We start from the raw sequence: 24741 nt of genomic DNA, 5'->3' as shown, positions 1-24741 counted from the left end.
TAAAAAATTTGTTATGATAACATTAACTATTTAATATATATATATATATATATATATATATATAATAATAATAATAATAATAAATATTTATTGATAAAAAAAATATATTTATTTATTTATTTTTATTTTAATAAATTAATCAAACAAACATAAAAGATATTCTAAACATTGACTTTATCTAAAATCATTAGGATTAGCCTAGTGATTAGATGGAGAGTGGTTAGAAACATGGGAACTTATCTTTTAAATCTTTACAAACAAAAATATTAACTTTATCTATTTTCTTTAACTTAAATATATATTTAATTTTTCTAAAATAAACAAATTTTGATTCTCATTTTTAGAAGAAAAAAATTGATTTTCATCTTTTCAAAATATGTAAACATTTTTTCCTTACCTTATAAAAATGAGTAAATTTTAGTTTTACTCTGTTGTAAAATATTTATTTTAAATTTTATTCCTTTGAAATATAACATCATTATTTTTTGTCTATAACAATCATATTAAATTATATAAGTAACATTAATTTTAAAGATATATTAAAAAATTAAAAAATGTCACTCATCAATGTTATTTTTGTAAAATTTTGATAATATGAAATGATGACTTAAATTTTTAAATTTTAAAAAGATGAAGAAATTAGTAGGCAGAAAAGAACATAAAATGAAATGAAAAAGGGTTAGCCGTATATGGCAGAGTATTGGGGGTACACCTGTCTGAGCACACTCACCAAAGGGTTAAGAATGAGGACACCTGTGACCCTCAAGACAGCCCTTAATTATAAGGGCAAGTTACCCTTCCTCTATTAATTCCCTGCATCCTATTCCTACCCTAACACCATGGCCTAACAAGTAACAAACAACACACCCCAAAGGCAAATTTCCCTCAAATATTTAGTCTTTTGTCTCTGATGGGAGATGGGTGCGTGGTAGAAGCCATGAACAATTCCAATAAGAAGAACGCCAAGAATAAGAAGAAGAAGAACAGGGGTGGCACCAAGAAGAAGATGACCCACGAGCAGCTTTTAGCCTTCAAGTTCGTCAGTGAGTGGGTTTTCTTGGATCGCCCTTCTCCCTCTTCTTCTGCTGTTGTCGATGATTTTGGGGTGCAGAAGCCTCTGGGGAGAGGAGGGGAAAAGCTCCTCTTTGAATTGCACTCACACTCCAAATCCAGTGATGGCTTCTTCTCCCCTTCCAAGGTTGTCGAGAAAGCTCACACCAACGGCGTAAGTTTCAAATTTCAATGCTCCTATCACTTTTCATTTGTCAGTGGATTCCTCAGATTGTTGGCCTTTTATTGTTCAGACAGAAAAAAAAAACTAAAAATATTAGAATGAACTCATACCTGAGTTTGTTCAATTTGTTGTTCATTTCCTGACATATGAGTATTAGATTGTGCCCTCTCTCGTTGCCTTTTGGGTTAGCTTTTCATTTTGGTAATATCGGCAAATCAAAGGATCAGTGACAGACCATGATCAATATTTATATATTATTCGAGATTTTCTAGAAATGTGTGCATTTTCAACTAAAGATTTTCTCTAATTTTCCTTTGAATATTTAATAAGGGTACTTGAGAAATGATAGGACTGATAGAAAGTCAACTGAAATTTAAGGTCAATTTCAATATGTTTAATTCAAACCTGCTGGTATCCGTGATAGTAAAAGAGGATTGCCTAGGGTATAAGCTGTGCTTAGGGTTTGCTTTTTTAGTGATAGGCTCCTTTTTGATTAATACTATTTGCTCATAACAGGTGAAAGTTCTTGCTCTGACAGATCATGACACTATGGCAGGCATTCCTGAAGCTGTAGAATCAGCTCGTAAATATGGCATCAAGATAATTCCAGGTGTTGAAATTAGTACCATGTTTTCTCCAAGGTAATTTTTAAACATTACATATTATTGATTATTGATTCTTGATGCTTGATAGTTGAATTGGCTTTAACATTCTTGTGTTGCTTCTCTCTAATGAGAGAGGGAAAGCTGTATATTCTGCAAACTATAATAGTCAAATTAGGGTTTGATATGATAAACTTCTCAAAAAGGAGAAAAAAAATTGAAATTAGTTTATCCATAAATAAAAACTAGTTTATGCATATCTTAAAATAAAATTTTGAAAAAATTAATAAGAGAGAACTTCCACACAAATTAATTTATACATAAAGCTAAAAGTGCTTATTTTTATTTTTTCTTTTCTTTTTTTTTTCTTAAAAGTGTTTCTGGTGAAGTTTTACTAAACAGACCCTTATTACTTAATAATATCCTTTTCATACATCTAATTATGCTAATCCACTGGCAGAGGAGACTCTGAAGTAGAGGAACCAGTTCATATTCTAGCATATTACAGCAGTATTGGACCAACGAGGTTTGAGGAGCTGGACAAATTTCTATCAAACATAAGAGATGGACGTTTTCTTCGTGCACAGAACATTGTCTTAAAACTGAACAAGCTCAAATTGCCTCTTAAATGGGAGCATGTTTGCAGGATTGCTGGCAAGGGGGTTGCCCCAGGGAGGCTTCATGTGGCCCGTGCCATGGTTGAGGCAGGTTACGTAGAAAATCTCAGACAGGCCTTTTCTCGGTATCTTTTCGACGGTGGACCGGCTTACTCCACGTAAAATTCCATTGCTTGCTCTTGTTGGATGTAATTATTTGTGTAGTTAGGGGAAACGGTTAAGGATGTGACAATTGTGTTTCAGGGGAAGTGAGCCTGCGGCAGAAGAAGCAATAAAAATGATTTGTCGTACTGGGGGTGTTGCTGTTCTGGCTCATCCATGGGCATTGAAAAATCCAGTTCCCATTGTCAGGAGGTTAAAAGAAGCTGGTCTTCATGGGATGGAGGTCTACAAAAGTGATGGAAGGCTCGCAGGTACATGCCTAATAGAAATTTTTTCTCATTTGTGTAATCATTAAAATGATGTTATTGTGTAGTTTAGGATTATCAGTCTCCTTGTAAAACCAAACCTAGTACCTTTGCCAAAAGTTGAATCATTATTTATTCCAAAACAGAAACCATAATTTGTTCTAATTGCCCTATTCAACTGCTTGATAATCTGAATTACCTGTGTTATAAAGTTGAGTCCACTATGGGAGAGAAAAAATCATCAGCACTGTCAACTTGGGTATCAACACATTAAATTGATAACATGAATAGACTAGCAGGTGAACTGAAGGTCGAAAACATTCCCTAATATAAATTTATTACAAAAAACTTAAAATCACGAGAGGGAGCTCATTAAATAAGGACTAGGGCCCATACAAATTTGTGATTTTATTAAATTTCAGTCAATAATAATGTTTCTTTAAAAGAGTATATTAGAGATTATGCCCTTAGTATTTCTCACTTAAAGGTATCCATGTTTAGTCATAAAATCAACAGTATGCATGCAGTCTCACCAAAGTCACAATTGTGTGATGGGAGATTATATCATTAAGTACAAATGGAAAGAAAATCCTATTAAATTTTTGCATGCTAATTTTAGCTTTTGGTGTGCAGCATATAGTGACTTGGCTGATGCTTATGAACTTTTAAAGATTGGAGGGTCAGACTATCATGGGAAAGGAGGGCAGAATGAATCTGAACTTGGAAGTGTGAACCTTCCAGTAGTAGTGTTACATGACTTCCTTAAGGTAGCTCGGCCTATCTGGTGCAACGCCATAAGGGAGATATTAGGGTGTTATGCCGAGGAGCCTTCTGATTCTAACCTAGCAACAATTACAAGGTTTGGGAGAACCCGGGTTTTTAAGGGTGGTTCACCCTTGAGTTGTGGACAGGACTTGATTGATCATTGTTTACCTCTCTGGTTGACTAGCCAAGAGATGGAAAATGCAGAGTTTGAAGCTATCAAGTTGAAGTTGTCCAATGTTTCGGCTAGCCAGGCAGGAATTCAGGTTCTCGTAGAGACTAAATAAAAATTGTGTAACTTGTCTATGCCACCAATTTAATCATTACCAGTAATGCTGTCCCTCAATCTTAATATTAAATTCCTTAGTCAATTTCAATTGTCTATTGATTCTTTTGAAAATTTTCTATGATCATTGAGCAAACATTTCTCACATTATTGTTTTATCTTCTGTCCCTGATGTATTTTTCTTAATGCAAATTTGTCAGAAAAGATTGTATTTACAAAAGTTGAAACAGAAGGGATTCCTTCTTGTTTCGAAATTTGGATTCCCTGCTTAATCTGAGTAGTTTGTTTAATCTTCTAAAAAAATCCGAGGGCCACAAGAGAACTTTACTTTGAAGAATTTTTACGTTCGAATTGCTTTAAAATTTTACGGATAGATTGTGTAATCTTTTCAAGAATCCGAGCGACAAAGGAATCAATACTAGAGAAAAACTGAACGAAATTTAAAATTCAAATTACTTTAAAATTTAACCTAGTTCTATCTTGAATTTTGTGCGAGTATTTTTTTGGAAGGTAACATTTATATGGTTCCATTTGGTAGTGATAGAGATTAGAGAGTCTAGTTTGAGCTAGCTACAAGATTGGACCGATTGCGGTGAATGAATTCTTAGTTTTTGACCGGAAAAGACAGTTTCTTATTTTCTTATTTCTTAGTGTGTTTGTATAATTGTTGAACTCAATGTAACGGGAATTTATCAATACATTTGTTTTTACATTTATCCATGGAAATATGTGAAATTTCCTGAAGGATTTTAAAGAGTTACCTAAGCACACAGTTAGTTTAGTTCATTAGAATGTGTAAATTAATGTAAACAGGCTCCCAAATACACCTGAATCTCCTATCAATTATTCAAAGGCTACGACAGCTCTGATCAGTTCATCTTTTTTGTGAGTTATCAAGAAAAGCAGTTCCATCGAATTTGGCACTGGAGGAATCAGACTGTATTTGAATCTGCCCCCATATACCATTAAGCTAAGCATTAGAATAAAGAAGCTGAAAAAACGAAGTCTATAACGAATGGTTGGATCGAATCACACACAACTAGCTATAACGAATGTTGTTATAAGCACTTAGTTGCAAATGTTGAAGAATAATAGCTTTCTAGTCCCACATCGTTTCTAAGTGGGTTGCAATGCTGAGTTACTTGTAAATGAAGAATAAAAAAAATATTCTCTTTAGTCCCACATCGAAGCTGAGTGGTTTGGAATCTTGAGTTTGTTGAAAACGAATAAAAATGGAAAAGTCTCGAGTCCCACATCGAAGATAAAGCACATTATTAGATATGAAGTTTTCGAATATAATTGCAACCTGTAACCCCTGTTTCTTCATCTTTGCGCTTGGGGCAATGACGCAGCTAGTGAGGTTCTAACCGAGGCGCGTCTATTGCTGGTTGAAAACTATTTCCAAACCCCCTCTTGGGCCTGAGTACAGCTCAGGCCTTTGAGAATTTCTGGAAGGGCTCCCTAAGGGGTAAAGCCCTGCAGTTTTAGTTCAAAATTTAAATTATACTCGAATATAAAGAAAAAGCAGTTGGTAACTTGTATTAGACCCGAAAACTATTGAGAATCAGTTAAAACTTTAATTATGTTGTGTGGCATGTGCTCTCCCTAGTCTTTATGCCTCTGCAGGATAGTGGAGGATTAATTTAAATGTAATTTATCCCCTTCCACCGAATTACAAATATATTGATGAAACCATATTATCTATCATCCAACTATCTGGGAAATGTAAACCTATGTCTAATTTATAGAATGGATTACAAGTTACAACATTTAGTAAACGGTTATGTTAACTGCTTAGTAAATAGAAATGTAAATTTCTAAACAGTTTTTCAAAAAAAATATCTCTTAAAAGAATGAGTTTGATTTTAATTTGAACAAAAAATCAAAGAATGAGTTAGTTTGATTTTAATTTAAATAATAATAAAAATGACTGATGGTCTACTTTGATAGGTTCAAATTTACTTCTCCACCAAAATATTAATAAAATAGTTTGTAGCGTGATAGAAACTTCAATTATTTACATTAAAAACTTACAATTAAAATTGGCATTTAGCTATATTTTTGTGTAGTTAAATTTTTTTAACTGTTGTATAATTAATGATCTATTTAAAAATATTGTTACTTAATGAAAAAAACTTGTACGAATCTGCTAAGAATTAATAGTGGTGGTTTATTGGATAATAGTAAATTTAAAAGAATAAAAAATGATAGTTAACACTTTATTGGATAATTCTCCAGTTAAAAGAATAAAAAATTCAAAATTTAACATGATTCCAAATCTTTTTGTAGAATGTTCCTATGAGTTTTTGCCTTTTTTCACCAATCAATAAACTTAAATACTTTTAATCACTTTAATCTGACTAATCTGTAATTTTGATCTTGAACTAGTTAAATTCTACTTTTGAAATTCAACAAATTAGGCCCCTACCATATATTTCTAACATCACGTCTTTTATTCTACTGAATGTTTAGGAATTTAAGATGAATTTAAAATATTAAAAAATTACAAGTGTCTGGAAGTAAAAATAATAATGGATAAAATCATAGAAAACTATAGTACATAAAATTAAGATTTAAAGAAGGGAAACTGAGTGTTTGCTTTCTATTCCAAATAAAATTTGATGTTTTAATTGGTGAAATTATGACAAGATTTAAAATAATTTATTCAATTTGATTTGTAAAGACTTAAAAAAATGAGGGCTTTAAATTAAAAAAAAATAGATAAATGAAATGTATGATTTTAGAAAACAGAAACTTAAATTAGCTAAACAAATTTGGGGGGGGGAAAATCCATATCAATGAAATACAAGTACAATTAAATCAACTTTATATAAGATAATTATTGGGTTAAACAAAACTTTTGAAACATTTCTCATTCATATCAAATAACATTGCTGCCCTTGAATTGTAATCATTAACTAAGTAGATAGTAAACGCGACAAAACATTTAAATCCCAACTTAAACAGCTTCAGATTCTTAGCCAGATTACAGCATAGGGGACAGAAATACAAGAACATTATGTTATGCATAATCAATCATGTGATGCCATGTATTATGCAGCAAAAAATATCCATTTTCCCAACTCTTTGCATTCCTCATCTTCATCCGTACATTAAAAGCCCCTAAAGTAGGAACTAAATTGGAATTGCTACACATGAAAGGAAAAATCATGTTCAAAAAATACACTCCATGCATCAACTGAATCTACGACGCTGTTTACCCTTGGCATCATGTGCATATGCGGTCACATTATAAATGATACTCAAGTTAATCATGTACGTCAAAAGCAGAGACTAGATTAGGATACTAGCCCACGTGTGTAGGATGTGACCACATCATCTATATTTGCCAAGCTCCATCTTCTTCTTGATTGTTCTCTGACCATAATATATAGATGAATCTATAATTCCAGCAACGGTAAATACACCTAAGCAGAATGGTTGAAATCCAAATTAAATTAGTGAGACAAAAATGTATAGATTTGCAATACAGCTTCATGTAATTGTTTGATTAATCAATTTATCACCCTTATCTTTTCCAGGCTGGAGTGGATAGAAAGAACAAGGAATTACCTCCAATAATTGCACAAATATTGGTCAGAAAATGTAAAAATGGAATATGTTCCTCTTTGAAGTTAACCTGCAACATAAAACATCAATTTACTTGAGAGATCCAGTAATAAAATGTACTTTTTCTACAACTTGCACAACAATATGAATCATTAAAACTATGATGTTAGTTTCTTACATATACTCCACATAATAGAAAGATAATAGACATATATCGCTATTGAATCATCAAGATGTATTATATTTTGGGACAATTTTAAATTGAAGATAGGGGTGCCAGCTGTAACATACAGAAGTATTATATCAACTATATCTATTTTGCGATGATTGAGATCATTATCATAAGATGTTGCAGTTAATGGTGCCATATGGCTACCAAAAAAGCAGCCTCCATAGGGTTAGAAACCCATTTGAATATCTCCGCATAGCACGTTTGAGTCAATAACTTGACCTTATCTAGATGTTTTAGGATTAGTCATGCCCTGCACTATGGTTAAACTAGTATCCTTGTTTCCAACCAACTCACATTTCTTATGTGTTCTAAGGTAGAGGGAACCTGACTATACTTTCAATAGTCGTCAAAAAAAGCTCAAGATTAGTGCTAGAATATTAGGCTTATTATTCATATGGTTAGCTGATAGTATCATAAAATGACCTAATTATCTGTATTTATAGGAGTATTAGGTAGTGGCACATGACAACAATATCAAACCCAAATCATACTATTCACTGTCTTTATCATTTTTAATCCCACCATTTCACACTAAACCCTAAATTTTCAACAATTATATACAAAAATGCAGACAGTGAATAAAATATCCTCTATCATGGGTTTAGACGTAATTATAAAAGGGGAACTCATGTAGAAAAACACAAACTTCAAGTGCATTCAAGGGAAAAAAAATTAACATTTTATGCAATTTGCTTGTAAAATTAGACAATTTTACCTTGATTGGAGAGATGTCATAAAAGAAGAAAACTCCAGGAACTGCAGCACCCAGCTCTGAACTCTTGAAATGCTCAGTCACAGAATACTGTGCAATAACATTTATTAAGCTATGTTGGTATTATCCATCGAAACATGTAATGACAGTATGTTCATAATATTAAAATTACCTGATTTGAATGGATAACACGACCTCTAATGTCTGTGTATATTGTAGGGACCACCTGCATTGCATACACAGATGCCCAAACAAGTGTCATCCCAGTGAACAATTGCATGCATGATATTTAAAAAATTAGAAAAAAGCAAAAATAAATAAATAAATAACATCAGATGCTATATTTTGAAGCTAATATCCAAGATGCTTTTGCTGGTTCTCCTGTATCATGAATACAAGAAAAATACAAGTTTGTAGAAATGAATGCTGTATATCGAGCAATTAGTTAATAAACTTAACATGCAAACAAAATCTTTAGTTAGGAATATATCCCATGTTAGTACCAACCTTTATGAAATACTGGTACATGCCATGAGTTGGTCCTTGCACCCACTTTACCCTGCACAGATTTTAAATAAATAGATTTTAAATGGTTGAGGTTGGAAAATTTTTGTCACAACATTTTAATACATGACAAAATAACTTTGCACCCATTGTCAAATTACATGCACACAGTAAAGAAAAAGTGGAAAAAAAAAACTAACAATTTGGTGCTTCTGCAAAATTTGATTGCAAGACTTCATTGCAGCAATAAAACGAAAATTGAAAGTATATCTGTATGTGTACTGTAAGAGATATAAAACCAATCGTATACCTTTCCTAACAACTTAAATTTTACGTGGAGTTGGTCCTTGAAATGTAGAAACGTGTGGGTATTAGTTACTTCACATTTTAGGTACATTATAAATACAAGTTACTCTCCCCTTCCACTATATTTTGCATTTACTATACAAACCTGCTCTATTGAAAACCAATACAAAACTCAGAGGTTAGTTACAAATTCAAAATGCTGCTAAGCATAATAGATTTGTAAGGGAAGAACACATTCATTTGCAGTAGCTGAGTCAAAGGTTCATCTCCAAAAATTTGCATGCTTCCTTGTTCTCAACAAATAGGGCTGAACAAGGGTAACAAGTGGCATTTAACCATACTTTATCCTTGAAGTTATGGCTTAGTCATCATATCTATTACTCTCTTTTATGTTTATGATTTTTAAAGCTATCAAATGGCCATTAGGGAGAATCAGAAAATATTTGCTTCTCATTTTAATGCCTTGTAATTCAAGGAAACATGCTTTTAGTGAAAAACAATTTAAACCTTACGAGATATAGTGCTTTTACTCATAATGGAAATTTGATTCATTTTTAATGATAGAAGAGAAAGTAATTTACTTTAGAATTTCTTTCTATGGCATTAGATTCAATTTTAAATATCTCAATATGTCAAAACACCTACGCCACATGCCATAATTGTCACCAGAAAATAAGGTGTCAGCTGGAGAAGAAAATTACCCATCAAGAGGATTAACCAATCCAGGGAAATCATGACCGAAACTTAATTTGTTGATCCGATGGCTTATCTGCATCATACACCGTATTTTGAAAATCAATCATGTGATTTCAAGCAAAGGGGAAGCATCAGAATTTTATCAAAGTTTTCAGAATATGATACATAATTCAGGCAATGGATAATAAAAAAGGAGTTCAGTGTTACATTATAATGATTATCCTGTAAAGCAAGCAGGTCAGCAAGAAATATAGCAGACTGAAGAAAGCTTTTCCCAGTTGCAAAATGAAAATTTCCTGCTACTTTGTTAACTTCAAGAGATCCTTGAATATTGCATCCTTCACCTTCTTCATCCTTTACCCTTTGCACATAACCCTCTCTTTGACACTAAAAAAAAAAGAGAAAAGCATCAGAAAGCAATATACCTCCAACAAATTGCCACTACAAATTCAAACACCAGGGCAAAGTACACAAGTCCAATATAATTAACACAAGTGTCACATTTCATTAAGGGACACTTTTCATTGCTGTTGTTAGACTCCTTGTTGCATTCTTAAGCTTTTATAAATTATAATAAATATGCTTCAGCAATAACATAAAATATTTACAGCCTCATAAGTGTGGCATTTGAATCCACAGAAAATTCAAGTGTTTATGTGTAATAAAAAGAGAGTATCAAACCAACCTGATCGATCAAATCCATATTTGTCAGTGCCCAGCCCTTTTTCCTATATGCTTCACGCACTTCTTCACAAGAATTACAACAGTGTTCATCTGACTGCATGAGTACGAGCAAGAAAGAGATGGCATAGACTTATAAGAAATTAAGAAACATTCAGAGAGTATGAGTTTCACTGACATGAAAATATACAAATTCACAGTAAGATACACAATTTAGCCAGCACATTGGACTGCTCAAATGAAAGCAACAATGATAATCATCTAATTTAACTTGAGCATAACAATAGATTCCGGGGTCATTCCAGAACAAATGCTACTGTATTAGTCAAGCCAAAAAAAATTAGCCAGCATCCCAACCATGCAACTCCATGAACATTTTAACCAGCCTAACTTTGTCTACAATATAAATACATTTAACAAAAAAAAGTTATTAGGATTTATCATTGTTATTAACATTGCTGCAGAAAAATAACAGTGAAGATAATTTTGGTGTTTAAGAATAAGCAGAAAGAAATAGTAAATCTTTCTATTTTTTCAGCTTAACAATCATGAGAACATTGATGTGATTAGACATACAAAGCATAGAACAGAAATTGAATACACCAAAGGCTACAGTCACTGATGGGAAAACTACAGGGAAAAAAACAGTTAATATATAAAATAATTATCTAATCAAATACAACATCCAAGCTGTTTCCTGGTATATTATCTAATCTTGTAAAGTAATAAACTGTATTTCCATTGATATATTAGACCAGGGCTTCAAAAATGTCAACAGTAGTATACAATTACAAAGAAATTAGGCAGGGCAAAAAAAATGTCACACATAAGGAATGAAATAATTAGAAATTTTACTATATATCAAAATAAGTTGGAACTGCCATACAAACAGCCAACTGAAAGTTGTATTACTGGAGAATGGTGATAATGGTGCTCGTGGTTCACAATTATACTTATTTCTCGTTAATAAAGCCAGCAAAACATTTTATAAAGATGAAGATCCCAAAACATGTTTTCAAAGCAATTTTCACTAGAACAGACAGACAGTGTTTCAATAAGAATTTTCTTTCACCAAGCCTCCAGTATTCATTCTGTCTTTGATTCATAATTAACCTTCACTAATGTCTAGTTGTTTCAGATCCACTGTAGTTAAAGTTCGCAAAAAGTGTGCCTTAATGGCACATTTACATCAGAGCAAAGGCAATCCATGAGAATCCTTAGGTTTTCATATAAAGAACAGTGGCATTCCAGTCAATCACCACTTGAAATGAATTGAGTTGCATAAAACAAGGGATGAAAGGAAGCAAACACCACTTGCCTCCATATCATACCTTTTATTTGATTATATTGACCCAGTGACAATATATTATGAATGAAAATATTTAACTCTTCTCATTGAATACTATTCTCTTCACCTCTTCTATAGGCAATTCCATGTCTTGTATCAGTTTTATTCTGCTTTTGATTCTCTGTTTTTCCAACGTTTACAGAGTGCAATGACAAGCAATCTGTTTTCTTTTCAAGTAAAAAGCGCACACACTCTGATTTCTATTTCATGTCCATGATAGAGTAAAAACACTATTTTTTAAGCATGACAATTAAATACTTATTCTTTTTATCTTCTTCCTTTAATGAGGCTTGAACCTTTTGGAGCCTCTGGTCACAAGGCATTAAAAACTCACTAGAGCCTTAAGGGCACTCTTCACCTTTGATTACCCTGTTTAAATTCTGAAACTTCTCAGTTAAATCTCACCAAATTCTGTCACCACAACCCTTGTTACCTAATTTCTCCTTTCCTTTTATATGAAAGCCTTCTGACCATTTTTTTTTAATAAAAACATCTATAAAACATTCAAGACTTATTGACAGTCCACATGGACACACAACACATGTTACGGTAATTACAAAGTTATAAAAAACCTTGAGCAAATTTAAGTGTGGTAAATGGTCAAAGGTACCTCTTCTGCACCAAAACATGAACCACAATACTTTTCATCGTGTCCAAGTCTGCCACCATGTTTCTGCAAGGGTCTCTCAATCTGCAGTAGTAAAGATATATAGGAAATGAAACGGTAAATTCATTATACACAAATATTAACCTTTGTCTTCCAAATAACATACATAAAAAATTAGTAGAAATGTGATGAAGAATAGAAAAATGGATTTCAACTCCTCTAAACAAGAGGTCTGAGACAACTAGCCTCATTATAACCAAAGTTTGGCCATCAGATTCATAGATATCGGCAACAGTCACCTTTAATTTATGCCAATCATTATTGTGGTCAAATGCCTTATGCAGTCTTTGCAAATTTAGACAACTCAGTACTGTGTATAACTTTTAAGTACCACAGATCAAATAAAAGAATTCAAACAAGAGAACCTTCTATTTCCTATAACCATTGAAAAGAAAGAGTGACATTACTGACTTAGGAGGACAAATGTGATGCTGGAAAAAGAATCTAGAAGAAAAATGATCATAGAATTTCAGCAATACAATTCCAAACCCAATCCAACACGAGCAATAAGAGTCTTTTTTCAAACTTTTGAGCAATGAATTACCAGTTACAACCATCCAGTTTACAGGTTCTTTTTGCCAGCAGAAGCCCAAGATCCCCACAGAAAAGTCTGTAAGAACTTCATTGATATGTAAAGATCATGCTATCATCCATATTTTCATCCATGTCTTAATTAAGAAAGCTAATAGTTGTTAAAATTCTTTAACATTAAATATTTGAACACTACAAAGCTGATATAGCTAACATGAAGAATCTAATTGGACAAAACTTATATTCTAATACCTTCCATTTCATGTTGCACCAACCTAGCAGTCATCCCTCTATAGATATAAGAAACATGGGCCCAAGGCCTTTCATTTCCAAGCAGCTCAGTGTAATATTAACTCATAGCTAACATGGTTCTCTATTACTACAAAAGTATGAATGTGTTTCAGGGTAGCATTTCTATTAGCACTAGTTCCAGTATATTTGTATTAAATTACAGAAGAATAAAAAAGTTCCCAAGTACAGAATTGTACTCTTAAATTAAGTGCTGAAGAAAAGTCCTGAGTACAGAAAAAAGCATACTTCTGCCTTAAGTAAATCATAAATATTGTAAAGGAAATTTAACAACAAAATAGATAAAATTATATAGTAAACATGAAGCAAGCAAACGTTATGCAATAAAAAAGTGCCTGAGTATTTAAGCTAACCTTTGGCGCACCAATTCCATCCTTCCTTTCCTCTACAACATTACCATTAGCATCAATTCGTTTCTTCACTATATTATGTCGCTGCAAATAGAAACAGTATAGTGTAAATGATAATTAATAATTAACAAGAATAATAAGAACATGAGACTTGGGGAATGATAGAAATTAAGAAAGAATGCAATGAATAAAGTATAAATATGCAGTTAGAATTACAGGAACTGAAAAATATTTGATAAAAAGCTAATTTAAGCAGAACATACTATGTCAAGATGTTGCTCGCCACTAATATCCATTGCATCTAAGCTGAGTATTGAACATCGAACAGAAGGAAAAGTGACATCAAACTGCAATTCCAAGGGGAAAAAAGAATCAAATTTTTACTCTGAAAAGGTTGATCAGTATTAAGACTAATGCTGCCAAACTTACAGGATGTATGATTAAAACTATAAAAGTTACACTACAAATATAACAACAATAATTACATTGATATGCAAGGTATCTCCTCTTGAAGTATCCACCAAAAGCTTACTCTCCGTAACTGTGTAGAGGTATAAACCTGAAATCAAAGGTAACAGATAATATTCTTAAAGTTTAACGGGAAAGGCAGTAGTCACATATGTATGCAGTAAGGTAATGGTTCAGACAAAAAAAAAAGCCCCAGCTAAATATGTTTCATTTAAAATCACTCTCATTTTAAAGATGGGGTATTAACCTTTTATCCCTAAAACTAGCAGCAATTAAATCTCCACAGCCGGACCACAACATGCGATAATTGCATAAAAATCACTTAGGAGGATAAAAGTGTAGTAGCCCTCGAATTAAAGCTTCATTAATTGAGTTTGACACAACCCTTGTGCCAATAGTTGATAACATTACTCAGGTCATATATCGCGGTTATATTATCACAGAATTTTTATCTGTGAGATGAACCAATGCACCCAAATGAAACCACAAATAAACCCATCTTAATGAAAATCCCTAACAAGCCATTAATTACATGATTGAAACAATGGATCTAAGTCCTTATTGCCTTGGAACTCTGAAGTCTCAACTCTCAACCATCGATTTACTAAAAAACATGGTAATGCCTGGAAGAGAAAGAGAGTGAAAAAAAAAAAAAAAAAGCTCGCATTCCATCCAAAAAGAAATCTTCCCTTTCCAAAGTTCCCTTACCACCGAATATAAACATATTTCAAATTCAGCTCAGTGCAACAAAATTGCCAAGCAGGACACATAAATTGACACACGATTTTCTCAACATCCCCAAAAATAAAAATCCACAGAAATCATATCCCCCTTTTAAATTTCCCACCTTTCCCAACCAGGCAAGAAAAACACAAATCAAAGTTCCAACATTTATCAAAAGTTTAAATAAATAAGTAAAAGCAGGAGATGGGGTCGTACTTAGCTCGGAAAAGAAAAGGAAGAGCATGACGGCGGCGGAAACGACGGTGATGAGGCCGCCGGCGAGCGTGCGGTTGTAAAAATCTTCATTGACTTTTGGGTAAGCGTCCAAATTGCGGAGCTTGTTGAAGACTTTATCCATGGATGGCAGCCAAAATCTGAGAAGAAGCACCCACCTTTCGGAGAATATTGAGCGATGAACGGCGCTCCGTCGTGGACGGTGGCCGGTGAATGGCGCGTGCGGAAAGAAGGGGTTGGTTGAAGAATGAAGAAAGACCTTAACACGGGATCATATGACCCCTTATTCAAGGTCAATTCAGTCCAACTTGCCGTCTAATACCTTTTTATTTTTTCTTTTTTTCTTTTCCTCCTTTTTCTCAATAGTATTTTTAACCATTTTAATTTTGGAAATCAATTTTCGATATTTAATTCAACGGATTACGCCTATCTCACACTTTTCCATTCATAACCATAATTAGCATATTAACTAAAAACATTTCTTTTCTTAAAATATATCTTTGCTTCATTGGTCAAAAACGAATCTTCAGAGATCGGTTTAAATCCAATACTAAATTATAGGATCAGATTTTTGGTTTAAACCGCCGCATGTTTTGGTTTTTTATTAATTATCATCAATTATAGAAGAAAATGTGATTTTGTTTCAACATTTTATGTTTAGTTGTTTTTTACGCCTTTTCTCATGTAGTTTATTAAATATTTAGGTTTAATTGCGTTTTGAGAATTTTGTTCATTAAAATTCTAATCAAGTAATTTTAGTTTAGTTATTGTAACTATATGATTTTTATCTCCTAAATTTTAATTAAGTAATTTTAATTTTTCAGATATCACACTTATACAATTTTAATATTTCAAGTATAATAATTATACAAATTATTTATTTAAGTTGCATATATTAGTAATTTTAGTAATATAAATACATATCATTTAATACTTTAATAGGTAACTTAAATAGGTAAAAAATTATATAATTATAATACGTTATAAACAAAAATTACACAATTATGATATTTTATAGATAAAAATTGTATAATTAAAAATTATAAAATCTAAATTACAAAATTATGATACTTAAAAAAAATTAAAATTTAAAAAATTAAAATTATACAACTGTTATACTTCATGGACAAAAACTCATTTAAGCTAATTAGTTATTAACATTTTTATTTTCCATAGTCAAATATTTTCTTTAAGTATTGGCATGGCATCCACAACACTTGTCATATCATTAATTAGTCTAACATGATAGTCACATGTAATTTTAATTTAAAAATTATATTTTTAGTCATTTATTTTTTCACAACACTCACTTTTAGTCTCTTATTTTTTTTTATCAATCTTGGTAATCATCTTCTCATGAAATTTAATTTTGATCCTCAATAATATTAATATTATTGGTTTTAGTCCCTCAACTATTATTCATCATTATGACAGTTATTTGAATTATTAGTTGACTGCAAAATCTTCGAATAAAATGTAGTTAATTCAATACATTTTTTGGTTGTTAAGGTGCTACAAATTTATTGACAATATAAAATTGTCGACTATAAATTTGAAATTTTAAGGAAAAAATGAAAAAGAGATGCAGCAAGTTAAATAAATAATTTGTAATACACAAATTAACAACTCACATGAAAATTCTCTCAATATTGAAATATGTTGTTGTCTATCATTAGGATTAACCTAATGTTGAGGGTCGGGATAATATGTATAAAGTATTAAGTTTGAATTCTAGTGTTGTTTTCGTAATTTCAATAAATAAATAAAAGGTTGTCTAGTGTTCTTACTACTATCATCACTTCTTATCTATCCTTTGTGCACATTACTTTTTGCGGAGCAAAATGATTTGATAGAAAAAATTAAGATAGAATTTAGTATTATTTTTTTTAGAAGGTTGGAGATTGTTGTAAGCAAAGATTCAAAGATTGAAGTTCTTTAGTTTTAGTGCTTGAAGTTTCGATTATGGTTTCTAAGATTGTGATTTTCATCATCCTTGTTGATTTTGATTACTATAAATTATTGATTTTGAGTCTTGGATTATGGTTAAGTAGGTCGTTAAATTTGCTTACCTTTAATTCTCTTTTTATTTTCGTTCAAAATTTTAATTTATTTTCTAATTGTAGTTACCACATCATTGTTCAATAATAATACTTAATAGAATGAGTTAAAACAATAACAAACAATAATTAAGAGACTAAGACCCATAAAAAAGATAATTGAAAGACTAAAGCTAAGTTTGTTATGAAAGATGAGGAATTAAAAATAGTCAAACAAAATTATTAAGGGGTTAAAAGTAAATTTTGTAAAAAGATGGAAGGCTAAAAACATAATTTACAAGAAAAGGATTACATGTGACTATTACATTAGATTACTAATAATGTGACAAGTAATTTGATTACCGCATCATTACTTAATGAAGATACTTGAGGTGGTGGAATTTTAGTAGAGGAGAGAGAAGAGAAGGGGAAGGAATGAAAGATTATGCATTAAAAGTTTTGTTTGATGGAAAGAAATGGAGAGATGGAGCTTAGGAGGGGAAGGATTTTAAAACCAAAATAATTTTGTATATTATAATTTTAAATTTAATAATATAAATAAAGATATTTTGAATATTATATTAAAAATATTTTAAAATTCTTTCCTTGGAAGTCTCTCTAATATTAAAAGAGAGTTAAAATTGGGTTAGGAGAAATTTTACACTCCTTTCCTTCCCTCTTAAAAATTGAACCAAATAATTTTTTTAAAAAATATCTCTCCTCGCCTCCTATCTTATCTCATTCATTTCCCTCTAATCAAATTCTGTTAGACACTAAAAAGTGAAATCAATTCTTATATATTAAATATAATTTGTTATTTTGTATGAAAATATTTTTAGAAATTTTTCTTCAACAAGAAGATTTGTAATTATTATTTTAATTTCTTATCTAATCTAGTTTTTATTTATCATAATTATTTATTAATTAAATATCAATATTTAAAATAAAATTATCAATAAATAAAAAATCATTATAATATAAGTTATTTATTAAAATATAATTTATATATTCAAACATAATATTTATTTATATTAATTTATTGTAAATTTTAATTATATATAATAAATATATCTATGTCTTGTACAAACTAAAATACTAGTGTATTTAATCTTTATTGAAAGAGAAAGGAAGAGGTGAAAAAAAATTCTTGGAAATTCTTAAACTGAATAAGGATAATTCAATCTAATTACAAAGTTAAAAATAATTGAATCTCACGTGTGTAAACAAAATTCTTCTCCCCTAGCTTCATAAATTTTTGGGGAAACTAAAATTGAATATGGATTTAATCTTCCTTCCTAATTTACTCAATTTTGGATGAAACTAAAATTGGGTGAGGAATATTTTTTAAAATAAAATATTATTTGTATCCTCTCCCTTATTTTGCCCATCTCTTTTAAAAGTTTTGAAACAAGCAAAAAATAAATAATTTTTTTTATTCTTTTTTCTCTAACTAATTAATATTTTAACTTATATATTTCACAGGTTAAATATTTGTTATATAATTAAGATTTTTAATAAATTATATATAAAGAATAGTATATTAAATATATAAGTTATATTTAAAATGAGTCAGGATCTATTGACACCAGATATAATTCTAAAAACTTATACCAAATCTTATGTCTTTAATAACTTTTTTTATAATGAAAATTTAACTGATCCAACTATTGAATTATATGATATTATAGTCAAGATCGCATATTCAAATTTCATATGGTTCCAAATTATTTAATAATTTATCACATTGTTTTTATTCTAATGTATAATATGATATTTAAAATATATATAAATATCTATTTTGGATAACATATCTATAAGAGTTTAAATCATGTGAAATTTGATATACATGATTTTGATTATAATATCACATGATTCAACAGTTGAATTCGTTAATTTTATTTTGAAAAAAAGTTACTAAAGGTATAAGACTTGATGTACGTTTTTTTTTTGTCTATGGATATGATTCATGTAGTGTTTCAAAATTGACAACTAATGACTAATCTGATCTCACGGGACATAGCTTTTGCTCACTGAATATTATTTTAACATAAATAAAAATCAAACATGAGACTACTAGATTAACTCTTGTGTCCTAGGGTGAACTTGATGTAAGTGTTTAGACTTATACCCGATGTTAACAATCTGACTCATTTAAAATTAACATAAATAGATATTTTAAATATATAAATTATATTTTAGATTTAGAATAAATAAATACATATTTTAATTATTGATAAAACTCCTATATATTAAACGCGAAAAATTTTTTATGAGCTATTCTTCGATAAGAGTATTTTTATATCTCACGATATTAAATAAATTATTAATAATTAAAATAACCTGGTGAAACAATATAAATTAGTTATCTCAAACATAAAATATATTTTATATATTTATAAATATTTATTTATATAAGTTTTAAATATTATTTATATATCCAAATATAACATGTATTTGTATATATATTTTTTAGTTAAATATGTTTTTAGTCTCTCAAATTTAAGGTAAATTTGTTTTTAATCCCTCAAACTTAAAATTAATCTTTTTAGTCTTTATAATTTCTATAAAAAAATATAGTTTTAATTATTATACTCAAATTTTGTTTAAAAGTTTATCAAATATTGTCACATAAAATCTATCAATTAGTATCATTGTTAGTAAAAATATCATATTAAACCACGTTGATGCTGTATAATTGTCTCGATTTGTTATTTTTATTTATGTTATTAGTAACCTAATAGACTAAAATAGTGTTTTTAAAAATTACAAAGATTAAAAAATAATTTTAAATTTGAGGGATAAAAAATAAATTTATCTTAAATTTGAGGAATTAAAAATATATTTAAGTCTATAATTTATTATAGATTTTAGTAATGTATAATGAACATTTAGTTTATGTAGTGCACATGTTAAATTACAAGTTTAATTTAAAATATCAAAATTCTCTTTATAAATAAATATCATAAATAATATATATATATATATATATATATATATATATATATATATATATATATATATATAAAAGAAGTTAAAAAATCTCTCAAAACACTCCGGTCAAAGAATAACCTCTTAAAACATTTTAGTGGAATTCTTGTTTAATATACAAGAAGGGTTGATAGAATGTGTTTCCCATATAATCAATTTTTTTAAATATGTTGACGAGTGTTTGATTCTCTAGTTAGTTGTGTATAAGAAAAAACCTTTATTGAGAGAAACAAAATTTACTTCAATGATCTCTATGGCTCAAAAGAAATTGGTCCTTGACTATCATTTAGATGATATCCTTGTTGTACTTTTGAAAAAAATAGTGCATCCTTAAAAATTTTAGATTTCGTGATTATTTAAGTGAAAGTGATTATCAAAATCATGAAGTAGAGTATCATTAATTCTAGTATCTTACAAATATATAATATTAAGCAACTATGTCTTTAAACGAGAATAAATTTTTAAGTAATCATGTTATTGGTACAAAGTATCTATAAACTTCGTTGATAACTAATTATTATTGAAATATTTGACCGATCACTTTTAATAAGATCTCCTCTCCCAATTATATTTTTTTTATAAACAAAACTTAAATCTTAAACTTTCTTAAAAAACCTGAGTCTAATACTATTATGATAAAAAAAAAATTATTGGTTCAATTTATATGAAGTGATTTTTTCACTTTTTTTTTTTCGTCTCTGAAGTATCTACCGCCGATAGCAGTTTTTTTTTATAATCAAATATAATTAATACTTCAAATAATCTAACAAACTTTAGTGGTTTTAACTTATTTAATTACACCCAATGAACTAAGTAAACTATAATTATTTTCATTTTCCATCCACCTCTTTGGCACATCTATTTTTGAAAATAAGTCAATACACCATAATAATATATTTATATAGAGAGGAGGGTTATAATATCATCAGTGTAATTTTTACTAAGTATTACACCGCTCAATAACTTTATATTAAATGTGAATTTTGTAAATCTAATTGTTAGCTTAAAAATTCATATCACTTTATATGTTTATATCAAATTTTGTTAAAATTGAACAATAATTTAAAGGTAATCAAAGTGTTCATATTTTAGTATCTTTTGAAATGTATATATTATGTCAATTTTGTTTTATAAGAATGAAATATCAAATTATATTGGATTAATATAAAATTTTGTATATATAATATAAGAGTAGAGAACTTTCAATCTAACTATTAGATTTACAAAATTCACATTGAATATAAAGTTATTGAGTGGTGTTATACTTAGTAAAGTTACCCGATATTATTATAAGTCTCCTCATATATGAGGAGCTATTCGTTTGCTCTAGGAGTAAGTCTACCTATACTTACTTTATTTATAATTCATGTTTTACATCAAATTTCAACGATCCAACCGTTGAATTTAAAGTTCTTAATGCATAGATCAAATCTGTAAAATTTTAAAAAATTTGAAAATCATTTAATACTTTATTTCATTAGTTCAAATTGACGGATAATCATAAAATCATTCTATACATTGATTTAAATTAATGAAATATAGTATCAAATGATTTTCAAATTTTTTAAAAATTTGTAAATTTGATCTATGCATTAAGAACTTTAAATTCAATGGTTGGATCGTTGAAATTTGATGTAGAATGAGTTATCGAACGAAATAAGCTTAGGTAGACTTACTTCTAAAATAAACAAATCCCTTCTTTCTCTCTCTCACTCTCTCTCTCTCTCTCTCTCTCTCTATATATATATATATATATATATATATATATATATATATTACAGAAACCAGTATAATACTATAATACACTTTGTTTGACTTTTTTTTGTTAATAATTCTTAATTAGCCACCTTATTAGACTTGTTGAGTTTATACTAAGCCATCAATCCATGCAACGTTTTTATTTTTATTTTTTTATTTTTTCTCACCAGAGGATTAATCGACCGAAAATTGAATGTCATTATTCGGACATTTTCACAGGCTTGAATTATAGAACCAATATTATTATGGTTAAAATTTGTTTTACAAACTAACGCGTATCCTTTCGCAGGCCTAGGTTAGATAAAATTTTAAAATATAAATCTAAATAAAAATATCTAAAAAAACAACATTGATAATTATAAAAGTGATATATAATTGAATCAAATAATGTAAAGGAAAAATAAATAGGTTAGATTTAAGACAAAGGTAATTTTAAAAAAGAAAACTAAAAAGGTTAATTTGAAAATGTAAATAGAATCAGAATTAGGATTTAAGATTAAAAAAATATATTTTAACAGAAAAGACTAATTTAGTAATAAGGATTTTTAAAAATTGGAATTTGAGAAGAAATAACATAAAAAATATATACGAAATTTGTAACATGCAAATAAACAATATAAAATAGTATTCCAAAATAAATAAATAAAAAAACAAGCCTTGTTAAGAAACAATATGGTGCTTAATTATCTCACTTTTGTTTCTTAAAAAAATTGGTCCAAAGTCTCCACTCTTAAAAGTGACATATTAGTTATAGTATTTAACTCAAAGCTTATACATGTTGTTTATTAAACGTTTGGTTACATGTTTCTATGAAGTTGGTTCGTGTTACATCAAAAGCTATTTTTTATGTAACTTCTATGTTTTTTACTAATCAGATGCAAAAAAAAATAAAAATGCTTCATATATGTGCTTTTTTACATTAATCCAAATACACTACAAAATTCGCATGATTTTCTATGGGTTTGAAATTATGGATTAGATATTATAGAAGACTAAAAATACAATATACCTCCTTTATTTAGCTCTTTTGCTTAAATTTTTAAATATTTATTTTCTTTTCTAAAAAATGATTTTTTTAATGGAATGTTTTATACACACAAAGTTCATTGGAAAACTTTCTCAATTAATGAAGTGTTGGAAATTGTCTTGCAAACAAATGTGAAGTGAGAACAATAATTCATTATTAGAATTCTTATTTCAAACTTAAAAGATTACTAAATGGGTATTCTGTTGGTGAGTTAAAAGAATAAATTGAACTCTATGTAATTGTTAATGAAATGAGATGGCTTACTTGGATTAATGACTAGTGTATTAATATGAATTGTTGTCATTTACACATAATGCATAATTGTTGTTACATATAAATAAACACATAAGTTGTGATTGCTTGATAGAATCTTAACCTAGTGCTGAAATGTTTATTGATAGGGTCTTAACCTAGTGCTGAAATGTTTTGGTGTTGACTAACACTAAATAGACCTATAAAATAGGAGGTGGGGTGAAGTCTACATAATGTTATGATCATTGCAAACCTAGTCATGATAAGTGTAAGAGTGGTTTGATGGTTAGGGGAACATTTCATTTACTTTCTTTTTAAATTTGAAGTTTTATTTTAAATGACTTTATCCTTATTGTTTTCTTTTGTGAATTGAGATGATTGTGTCTTTGATATGAGAGCATACATTCTTGGTTGACACATGTTGTTTTGTTAGTTGAAGATTTTAGTGTGTGTAGCTTTTTATAGATAGATTGAAAATGGAGATCCAATTCTATATTTTATTTACTTTTTTGCAGTGGTGACAAATATAAGAAAGAAATTATGACTTTGAATTGATGTATATTCCCTATATAAATAAATTTAAGATGGTAATGTCACAAAACACAACACTTATTATCTTTGTTTTTAATTGGTTGTATTTTTGCAAAAGGAGCATGAACTATGTCTATTTCTAAATGAGAGAAAATTATTGATGTCTTTACACTAAAAATTTAAAAGATTTTGAATATGAAAATAAGGGAAACTTTTTCTTTTTTTTTTTGTGAGAAGTACATTACCGTGTCATGTAACGACTTCTAGGTTATTATAGATATTGCTAATCAAATTAACACAACTTACCAACACTATTCATAAAATGAATCTATTACATAATTTAACCTATAACAAATACAAAACAAAAGCATAAAAATTAAATAAAATATAATAATTGACATTCAAACTCATGCCCATTAGCAATGTGAAATTTGGAATCTTTTAGCTACTAACAATTACAAAATGCATTATCAAGTAAACAACCAATACAATTTGAAATTCATAACATGACCAAATTTTTATTATATTCCACAATTTAACTATACAACTCCATAACAAACTACAAAAATCCATTGCATTACATTCCAATTTACACATCTCCAAAATTCTCTCATAAAATTATGTGAGCTATTGGATGTCAACACCACAAGCTTATCTAAAAAAAAACTATTATTTTGACAAAGATGGGTTGGATTTTGTGCTACCCATCCTCCTTTTAGGTTGCAACGATATGTCTTTCTTTGTACTCCTATTGCTTTGTGAGTTCATTGTTTGCCCCATAATTCTACTTCATCACCTATCTTTTGTAACAAGATGACACTATGTCTTTAGTTTGAGAATTTTAAACCTATAAGCATCTATTTTGTTTTTGTATGAACAATAAAACACAACTTGATTCTAATATAGGTAA

General features: G+C 29.2%; 3 protein-coding genes and 1 non-coding gene across 4 annotated transcripts; 2 read left to right on the top strand and 2 right to left on the bottom strand.

Annotated features, from left to right (window-relative positions):
• Positions 1-732: 732 nt before the first annotated feature.
• Positions 733-5389, top strand: LOC109805011 (Polymerase/histidinol phosphatase-like protein). Its single transcript, XM_083068700.1, has 5 exons — positions 733-1225; positions 1751-1875; positions 2297-2611; positions 2697-2866; positions 3494-5389. Exons 1-5 carry the CDS (start codon positions 911-913, stop codon positions 3907-3909), a joined length of 1341 nt encoding a protein of 446 aa, XP_082924826.1. The 5' UTR covers positions 733-910; the 3' UTR covers positions 3910-5389.
• On the top strand, positions 5234-5377 carry LOC114916324 (U4 spliceosomal RNA). Its single transcript, XR_003804729.2, has one exon. It is a non-coding gene; the product is annotated as a U4 spliceosomal RNA (small nuclear RNA).
• On the bottom strand, positions 5287-5394 carry LOC109804697 (syntaxin KNOLLE-like protein; the record flags this gene model as incomplete). The annotated part of the gene is made up of 1 exon (XM_020366527.3): positions 5287-5394. A coding segment is annotated over one exon (108 nt), but the record flags the coding sequence as incomplete, so codon positions are not given.
• Positions 5395-6755: 1361 nt separating this feature from the next.
• On the bottom strand, positions 6756-15544 carry LOC109804898 (uncharacterized). Its single transcript, XM_020366816.3, has 13 exons — positions 15222-15544; positions 14300-14373; positions 14078-14161; positions 13818-13898; positions 12568-12648; positions 10614-10706; positions 10136-10315; positions 9934-10001; positions 8930-8981; positions 8595-8648; positions 8426-8512; positions 7482-7548; positions 6756-7336 (listed from the first exon to the last, which is right to left on the bottom strand). The coding sequence occupies exons 1-13, from the start codon at positions 15361-15363 to the stop codon at positions 7245-7247; spliced, it is 1155 nt and encodes a 384-aa protein (XP_020222405.1). The 5' UTR covers positions 15364-15544; the 3' UTR covers positions 6756-7244.
• Positions 15545-24741: the final 9197 nt, after the last annotated feature.

This window comes from Cajanus cajan, chromosome 2 (assembly GCF_000230855.2).
Source record: "Cajanus cajan strain Asha chromosome 2, NIPB_CcT2T_4, whole genome shotgun sequence".
NCBI classification, from domain to species: Eukaryota; Viridiplantae; Streptophyta; class Magnoliopsida; order Fabales; family Fabaceae; genus Cajanus; species Cajanus cajan.
This window is presented reverse-complemented; position numbering and strand designations above follow the sequence as displayed.

Excerpts from the sequence above, each read along its gene's own strand:
- LOC109805011 (XM_083068700.1), top strand. The coding sequence starts at position 911 with ATGGGAGATGGGTGCGTGGTAGAAGCCATGAACAATTCCAATAAGAAG. Across the intron at positions 1,876-2,296 it reads AGTACCATGTTTTCTCCAAG|AGGAGACTCTGAAGTAGAGG; the intron begins GTAATTTTTAAA and ends ATCCACTGGCAG. Across the intron at positions 2,612-2,696 it reads GGTGGACCGGCTTACTCCAC|GGGAAGTGAGCCTGCGGCAG; the intron begins GTAAAATTCCAT and ends ATTGTGTTTCAG.
- LOC109804898 (XM_020366816.3), bottom strand. The coding sequence starts at position 15,363 with ATGGATAAAGTCTTCAACAAGCTCCGCAATTTGGACGCTTACCCAAAA. Across the intron at positions 14,162-14,299 it reads GAGATACCTTGCATATCAAT|TTTGATGTCACTTTTCCTTC; the intron begins GTAATTATTGTT and ends TTGGAATTGCAG. Across the intron at positions 7,549-8,425 it reads ATGACATCTCTCCAATCAAG|GTTAACTTCAAAGAGGAACA; the intron begins GTAAAATTGTCT and ends TTTATGTTGCAG.